At 36.5% G+C, this 9,446-nt stretch overlaps 1 protein-coding gene across 1 annotated transcript; it reads right to left on the minus strand.

Moving 5' to 3' along the window:
• Positions 1–8,429: 8,429 nt before the first annotated feature.
• On the minus strand, positions 8,430–9,242 carry LOC140859356 (uncharacterized). Its single transcript, XM_073261008.1, has one exon. The coding sequence runs from the start codon at positions 9,240–9,242 to the stop codon at positions 8,430–8,432; it is 813 nt and encodes a 270-aa protein (XP_073117109.1).
• Positions 9,243–9,446: the final 204 nt, after the last annotated feature.

Genomic DNA, 9,446 nt, shown 5'->3' on the forward strand with positions numbered 1-9,446 from the left:
TGGGTTTCTAAAAAATTTTAAGCTTAACTTATGACTTATGAAAAATATTTGGCAATAGCTAAATGAATATGGAGAGTTAAATTAATTCAGGACTAATGGCTAAAAGCAAGAATGCAAAAAATATTGAAGAGTTAAAGGAAGCAATTATGCACACCACAAACAAAAGGATTTATAGTGGTTCGGTGCCAACCTTGCACCTACATCCCACTCCCCAAGCTCCTACTTGGGAATTCCAATCCACTAATCTTGTATTCAATCCGAATACAAACGTCAGAAACTCCGACTCTAGCTATTCCAAGCTAGACCACTTATTTCTTGGGTACAAGCCAACCCAATACACTCCGATTCTAGGTTCGGATCAACCTTCCATTATTTTGGAACCCCTCCAAAATAAAAATAATCCTCGAACTGAGTAAAATAATTTATAGCACAAATAAGTACAGAGAAAGCTCCTTTAATGAGCGAATATAATTTTAAATACACTTTACTCAAGAGAAGAAGACCCTTTTGGATTTTTCTCAAAGTGGTTGGAAACTTGAATGTGCACTTGAGGAGTTGGTGAGCTTGGTTTAAGGCTTCTTCAAAGCTTTGAATGAACTCTTGATTAGGGTTGAAAAGTTAGCTTGAAAAACTCTTTTTCAAATTCTCTCTTTTGAATGCTCTTGAATGCTCTCTTGAATGCTCTTCTAATCTCTTCAATTTTACACTTTTATTTTCCACCTTTTGGATCCTTTATAGCTTTAAGAAATAGAGAAAAATATTCTAGGCTGAAAAAGAGCTGTTAGACCATATTAAATGAGCATTAAAAGCACTTAAAACGGGTTAAAAACTAGCCGTTGCGGAGAAATCCCATCACAGGGGTCGACTCATGGGTCGACTCATGCCTGGGGGTCGACCTCTGTGGAAGAATACCAGAAAATAGGGTTCTATAATTTTTGGCCTAAAAACTGCAGGGGTCGACTCATGCCTTGGGGGTCGACTCATGGTCGACTCACAGGTTGTGCCAAGCCAAAAAATCTGCGTGCCAAACAGCTCATGTGCCATGAGTTGACTCATGGGTCGACTCATGATTTTCAAACATGCATATCTTTCAAAATACAAGTCCAAAAATAATAAAATTTTCATCAATGGATTACAAATCTTTTGTTCTATCATTTGATACTTTCAAATCAAGGTTTTTAGTAAAATTATGATTTTGCCCCTGAAGAGCAATAAGTCTTTTTCAAATGAAAATTATTAGTTCCCCTTCAACTGCTTTGTAATCATCAAAATCAATCTAGGGAGCAACAATCTCCTCCTTTTTGATGATGACAAAATACTTGAATAAAAGTATCTATGTGAATCATAAATTCAAAAAGATGCATTATAAGTGCATTAGCTTGAAAAGAAGATTGATTCTTTTGGCATGTGATACAAGTGCTCATTTGCATAAATAGTTTGTCCATTGCTTAATGATTTGAAAATTTACTCATTTGATTATGTGATTTTGGTATTAGAGTAGAAAATTTGTTTTTGTTATCAAAGCAAGTTGTATCTTGAAAATTTGCTCATTCTCATTTGATTATTTAGTTTTAGTATCAGAGCAAGTTTAATAATCAAGTGTACCAATGCATGTCTAAGAATTAATTATAAAGTATATCAGAGCATGTCAAATTTTAAGATGTATCAAAGCAAGTCTAATTTTAAAGCATATCAGAGCATGTCTAAGAAGTAATTTTAAAGGTTGCTCATTTGCATTGTACTTAGCAATTTACTCATTGTATTTTAAGTCATTTAATAATTTTACTTTTGATATTATTCTTTAATTTCTTCCCAATTCATTCATTTTATTTTCAAGTCTTTTAATAATTTATAATTTTACTTTTGATATGTTTCTTTTTCTTTAATTTCTCCCCTTTTTGACATCATCAAACATTGTTAACTCCCCCTCTTTTTCTGAATATGTTTCTCTTTAGTGTTTCTTCAAACTTTTTGTGCTAATCATTAATGTTTGCTCCCCTTGAATACAGCAATCATTAACCAAAATATGCCATAGATTACCATAGATATGAATTATCAAAAAGAGAAGATATATAATCAAGAGATGATTGACACCATTACAAGAGTAGATATATAATTAAAAGATGATTAAAACCATAGTTTTTTTTTCACTACATATTTCATAAAATAAAAGTCAACCAGTTAATATCATTACATGGCCCAAAAGATAGATCCTAGAAAGAACAACAGACATGACTAACACTTAGGATCTAGTAAAGCTCATGACTAGATGGATCGGAGTCATCAGAGATAGGGTGAGAAGATGATGGATCTCGACCAAGAGCACGTCCTCTACCCCGTCTGCCTCTGCCACGAGTGGAGGTGTTGGCACGAGCAGGTGAACGAGATGAACTAGGAGGCTGAGAACGTTGAGAGGCCAAAGACTGGACTGAAAGAGTGAGTCTAATGGAATAAAGAACATTCAGTGCTCTCAAAACAGACTGAAGCAGAGCAGTGAACTGAGTAGATGCATGCTCACTTGAGCCTCTGATCTCTCTCCTCAATAATTCATAACCACCCTCCAATGCACCTCTGAGCCTGCCAGCCTCTGCAGTAAGGTCTGTGACCTCAATAGTGCTCTCCTGTGGCTGAGGATGGGCCAAAGCTAAGACTTGCCCCTGCAAGTCAAGAACTCTCCCAGTCAGTCTCAAAATGCAATCCTCGAGCTGCTGAATCTGAATAGACTGATCTGTGATCAACTGAAATACAGTGGAGATATGGAGGATCAAGGTCTGATCAGATGAATCTAATGATGTGGATCCCGGTGCAAATGTAGAAGTGCTCCATTGACGAGAAAGTAAGGAAGCCACACGCTGAGAAATCTGCTCGATCTGATCATCAGCTAATCTGAACTCTGAAGGAGGTGCTCTGCTGTCTGGCTGCTGAACTGGTGTGTACCTCTTGGCAGAATCTGAAGGGCCAACCTCTGGATCTGAAACAAGCTGGATATCTGGAGATGCTGCCCTGAAGTCATGGAGAGGAGATGAGGGACCTTCTTCTTCGGCTCTGTCCTCTACTCTATCCTCAGAACCCTTGATCCAACCACCATCAGTCTTAGTGAATCCCATACGGTGCAGAGTGTGTTGGTTGATGGTGTCTGCGTGAGAAAGCTTAGCAGATGCCTCCCCCTCAAAACTGACTCCAAACCTCCTGAAAACTAGTGTGAGAGCCATACTAAAAGGCAGATGTGCCTTGGATCTGTTCAGTGTCTCTCTCATGGCCTCAATCATAAAGCAGGGAGGTTTAAGGGGGTTTGAGTGATCACATGAAATATTATACAAATATCTCGGCCAGAAAGGAGGTCATGCCTACCACTCCTTGGGAAGAAAAGCTTTGTCACTAATTGATGTAAGATTCTCATTTCAATTGACAAAATTTTGACTTCCAATTTATTCAAACTTCCCGAGTAGGTTCCTCCTAGAATTACATTGATCCCCTCTTCCTTCACTGGGAGTTTCATGTAAGAATATCCCTCACAAGGCAAATGTAGTATCTCTCCCAAAGTAATAGGATCTAAACATATATCAACTCCCTTAACAGTAGAAGTTACTGTTCCATTGCCATAGTGTAGATTTTGATAAAATTCTCTAACCAAGTCTACAAATGTAACTTCCTTGAGAGAGCAGTAAAAACCCCAACCCTGGTTTTTTTATCTTTGTCCCAAAGGAGAAACCTTCTTTTTCAAAGAATCTAAAATCTACATTCTTGTCGGTTTCTACCTTCCTATCAGATAGAGGGATTTTGCTAGGACTAAGAGGAGACTGAGAGGGACCTTGAGCAGACACTGAAGCCGGAATGGGAGCAGTGGAGGACTGAACAGCTTGCCTTTTCCTGCGGATGCTTTCTTCCAGCTCACGGACTGATTTTCTTCTTTGAGGGAGTTTCATCTTTGGAGCCATTCTCACCACAAGAGCAGGCAGGGAGACTCGGAGGATCAAATGGATGAGTAGAAGGAGGGTTACAAGAGGATGGAAAGGGATTTTGACGGAGAGAAGAGACGGTTTTGAGAAGAACGGTGGAGGCTAGGGCACGCTCCAACCGCTTCAATCAAGGGAGAAAGATGCGAAAAGCTCCTTTCCCAGGCGGTGATTTGAGGTGGAGAGGAGAAGGGAGAATGTTCTTGGGTTAAATCCTTGGTTTTGGAGAGAAAGAAGATGAGGATGACGGGTCTTGGAGGGAGGAAGACGAGGAGAATAGAGGGTCGGCTCATGAACAGGTTTTAAGATAAAATGGAATGAGCCGGTGGGATGTTGGCCGAAAATTACAAGTTTGCCAATGGGTCGACTCATGAATCACAAAAATTCAGAAAAAATATGAATAAATTCTGAAAAAATTTAAAATTTTGAGAGAAGGAATTTTGCTCAATAACAAGTTGTGAGAATGATAATCTTGAGCTTTTAGGACCAAGAGAGACGATGAAAATTGATCTCAAATCGATTCCTTGGAAATGGAGAAACACTTAGGCATAAGGATCAAGAATTCCTAGATTTCTCCTAATTTCACAGAATCTATCCTCGCTAAGGGCCTTTGTAAAGATATCAGCTAATTGATTTTCAGTGCAAATATATTCAAGAGTTATATCTTTATTTTGAACATGTTCTCTTATAAAATGATGTCTTATTTCAATATGCTTAGACCTTGAATGTTGAATTGGATTTTTAGTTAAATTTATGGCACTTGTGTTGTCGCATCTTATGGGTGTTTCATTAAGTTTGATTCCAAAGTCTTCGAGTTGTTGCTTAATCCACAAGATTTGAGCACAACAACTTCCGGCTGCAATGTATTCGGCCTCAGCCGTAGACAGTGCTACCGAATTTTGTTTCTTGCTAAACCAGGAGATTAGGTTAACTCCAAGAAATTGGCAAGTTCCACTAGTGCTTTTTCTATCTAATCTACATCCAGCAAAATCAGCATCTGAATATCCTAATAAATCAATTAGTGAGTCCTTAGAGTATCATAACCCTAGAGTTTGAGTACCATTCAAGTATCTAAGGATTCTTTTAACAGCATTCAAATGAGATTCTTTAGGATTAGATTGAAATCTAGCACACAAACAGACACTAAACATGATATCAGGCCTACTTGCAGTTAAATATAATAGAGAGCCAATCATACCTCTATAGTATTTTAAGTCTACACATTTACCTTCTTCATCCTTGTCAAGCTTACATGAGGGGCTCATGGGTGTGCCAATTGCTTTGGAGTTCTCCATTCCAAATTTTTTGAGTAATTCCTTGGTGTACTTGCTTTGGATGATGGAGATTCCTTCTTTTGTTTGTTTGATTTGGAGTCCGAGGAAGAAGGTAAGTTCTCCCATCATGCTTATCTCGAACTCCCCCTGTATGAGCTTAGCAAAGTCTTGACAAAGAGACTCATTAGTAGACCCAAAAATAATGTCATCAACATAAATTTGTATAACTAACATATCATTTTGATTTTTTTTAATAAAGAGGATTGTGTCTACATTACCTCTTGAAAAATTATTATTTAGTAAGAATTTGTTTAGCCTATCATACCAAGCCCTAGGTGCTTGTTTTAATCTATATAAAGCTTTATTTAACTTAAAAATATGATTAGGAAAAGCATGATTTTCAAAATCTGGGGGTTGTTCTACATAGACTTCTTCAGTAATATATCCATTTAAAAATGCACTTTTGACATCCATTTGAAATAATTTAAATTTCATAAAGCAAGCATATGCAAGTAGAAGTCTAATGGCTTCTAATCTAGCAACAGGTGCAAAGGTCTCATCAAAATCAATTCCTTCTTCTTGATTATAACCTTTAGCAACCAATCTTGCTTTATTTCTTATTACATTACCATGTTCATCTAATTTATTCCTAAAGACCCATTTTGTGCCAATTATTGAATAATTTTTAGGTCTTGATACTAAAGTCCATACATTATTTCTTTCAAATTGATTAAGTTCTTCTTGCATTGCATTAATCCAATTATGATCATTTTCAGCTTCTTCAATAGTTTTTGGTTCAAGATGAGATACAAAAGCACAATGATTAAATACATCTCTAAGTGAAGAACGAGTTTTTACCCCATGCATAGGATCATCAATAATTAACTCCTTAGGGTGATTGTGAATATACCTCCATTCCTTGGGTAGGTCATTTGTACCTTGAGATTGTTCTTGAATTTCTTCACCTCTCTCATCTTGTTTATCTTCTTGTTCCTCGTCCTCTTGAGTTATTGAATCTTTCAGAGTGATCTCCTTCATTCCTTCTATTAGAGGATCTGCATCATCAACACCCTCATTCTTCCTTGAAGGAAGATCGTTAGATTCATCAAAAATAACATGTATGGACTCCTCTACTACTAAAGTTCTTTTGTTAAAAACTCTAAAAGCTTTACTAGTGGAGGAGTAACCAAGAAAGATTGCTTCATCTGATTTTGCATCAAATTTATCAAGTCTTTCTTTACCATTATTTAACATAAAACATCGGCAACCAAAAATATGAAAATATGCAATATTAGGTTTTCTTTCTTTCCAAAGTTCATAGAGGGTTTTCTTTAAAATTTGTCTAATCAAAGCACGATTTAAAATGTAACATGCTGTGTTAATTGCTTCCGCCCAAAAATATCTTGGAAGGTTGCTTTCACAAAGCATGGTACGGGCCATTTCTTCTAAGGTTCTATTTTTCCTTTCTACTACTCCATTTTGTTGGGGTGTCCTAGGAGCAGAAAAGTTATGACCAATTTCATTTTCATCACAAAAGTTTTCAAAGTCTTGATTTTCAAATTCAGTTCCATGATCGCTTCGAATATTTTGAATTGAAAATCTTTTTTCATTAGTGACTTTTCGGTAAAATTTAGTGAAAATATGAAAAATTTCATCTTTGTGTGCTAAAAAGAAAACCCAAGTAAAACGAGAGTAATCATCTATAATTACAAAACCATATCGTTTTTCTCCTAGACTAGTGGTTCTAGTTGGTCCAAATAAGTCCATATGTAGAAGCTCTAAAGGTCTAGAAGTTGAAATAATATTTTTGGATTTAAATAAAACTCTTGTTTGTTTACCTAGTTGGCATGCATCACAAATTCTATCTTTTTCAAAATTCAGTTTAGGCAAGCCAAGAACTAATTCTTTCTTAATTAATTTTGAAAGAGAATGCATGCTAATGTGTGCAAGTCTACGATGCCAAAGCCAACTAGTCTCATTAACTTTAGCATTCAAGGATACTAGGCATTGCATGTTTATTTTGGCTAAATCATTTAAATCTACCATATAAACATTGTCATGTCTATGTCCAATAAATTTAATGCCATCGTTAATAGGACTAGTTACAATGCAAACAGACGATTCAAAAATAACTTTATATCCTTTATCACAAAATTAATTAATGCTTAGTAAATTGTGTTTTAAACCATCCACTAACAAAACATTTTCAATGTATTTGGAGGGAGTGATACCAATGTTACCTATACCGATGATCTTTCCTTTGTCATTGTCTCCAAAGGTGACCATCTCTCCATCCTTAGCATCAAGCGTGATGAATTATGATTCATCACCAGTCATGTGTCTCGAGCATCCACTGTCAAGATATCATTTTCTGTTTCCTCCTTGGGATGCTAGACACACCTGCAAGCAAAAGTCAAATTTTTGTTTTAGGTACCCAAGCTTTCTTGGGTCCTTTTTGGTTAGTCATAATGGTTCCTTTTGGGACCCATATTTTCTTTATAGTTTATTTTGCAGATTTGTTAGAGAAGCAAGTGTATGATTTATGTCCTACTATACCACATTTGAAACAAGTAATATTGGTAGACTTGTTACTTAAAGAGTTTATATAAATATTTTTCAGATATTTTTATTTCTTCAAGGGGTTATAGCCAAGTCCAGCCTTATCATACATGGCTTTTTGATTATCAAGAATCATATTGAGTTTATTTGAACTTATGGTGAACTTTTCTACTATTGGTTTCAGCTTGACAATTTCATTCTTTAAGCTTTGATTTTCTTGAAGCAGGGTGGATTTTTCAATTGAAATATTTTCAGTCTGTTTCAATAAAGATTGATTTTTTAATTTTAGCTCTTTGTTTTTCATCCCTAGTTTCTTTAATTCATCAACTAAATCATAGAATACTTCATGTAATTCTTCAAATGTAAAGTCACTAGGAGTTTCGAAAATTACCTCATTTTCGTGTGCCATAAGGCACAGGTTGGCTTGTTCGGTTGAGGTTTCCTCATCGAAGCTTGAGTCATCACTCGCACTCCATGTGGCCATCATGGCCTTCTTCTTGAACTTCTTGGGACCTTTTTTCAGTTGTGGGCATTCGGATTTGAAGTGTCCCGGCTTCTTGCACTCGTAGCAGATAAGGGGTTAGTCTTTCTCTTTTTCTTTGCTTTGTTCCCCTTTTGTGAATGGCCTCTTCCTCATCCCCTATTTCCTTTTTCTCAAAAATTTCTTAAATCTTCGGGTGATGAGTGCCATCTCTTCATCCTGTTCTTCATCTTCAGTGTCATCAGTTTCTTCATCTGGTGGAGCTGTGGATTTGAGGGCAATGGTTCTTTTCTTTTTGACTTCTTCCTCTTGATGTTGCTTCATGCTTAGCTCATGAGTCATTAAAGATCCAAGAAGCTCTTCTAGAGGTAGAGTGTTCAAGTCCTTGGCTTCTTGGATGGCAGTCACTTTGGCTTTCCAAGTTCTTGGTAAGGACCTGAGAATCTTTCTTACAAGCTCACTGTTAGTATAGGACTTACCAAGACTCTTTAAACTATTAATAATATCAGTAAAGCGAGTAAACATTTCAGTTATGGACTCATCATGCTCCATTTTGAACAATTCATATTTATGCACAAGCATGTTTATTTTAGACTCTTTTACTTGATTGGTTCCCTCATGGGTTACTTCTAATCTATCCCATATTTCTTTAGCAGATGAGCAAGTAGAAATGCGATTAAATTCGTTTGCATCAAGAGTACAATAAAGAACATTCATTGCTTTAGCATTTAATTGGGCCATCTTCTTATCAACCTCATCCCATTCTTTCTCGGGTTTGGTTGATTCCTCACCATCTATAATTTTAGTGGGTGTGTGAGGACCGTTCACTATGATACTCCACATATCATAGTCGAGTGCTTGTATGAATATTTTCATCCGAGCTTTCCAATAGGTGTAATTAGACCCATTGAAAAGTGGAGGTCGGTTGGTGGATTGCCCCTCGGCTAGAGAAGTACCGACGTGGGTTGCCATAGATCTTTGGCTCTTTGATTGTTTAGATCAAAGAAGGGCTAGAGCACCGGGCTCTGATACCACTTGTTGCCCAGCTATGCAACCCAAGAGGGGGGGGTGAATTGGGTTTCTAAAAATTTTAAGCTTAACTTATGACTTATGAAAAATATTTGGCAATAGCTAAATGAATATGGAGAATTAAATTAATTCAGGACTAATGGCTAA

This window comes from Elaeis guineensis, chromosome 7 (assembly GCF_000442705.2).
Source record: "Elaeis guineensis isolate ETL-2024a chromosome 7, EG11, whole genome shotgun sequence".
Classification (NCBI taxonomy): Eukaryota; Viridiplantae; Streptophyta; class Magnoliopsida; order Arecales; family Arecaceae; genus Elaeis; species Elaeis guineensis.

Coding starts and splice junctions, on each gene's coding strand:
- LOC140859356 (XM_073261008.1), bottom strand. CDS start 9,242: ATGGCAACCCACGTCGGTACTTCTCTAGCCGAGGGGCAATCCACCAAC.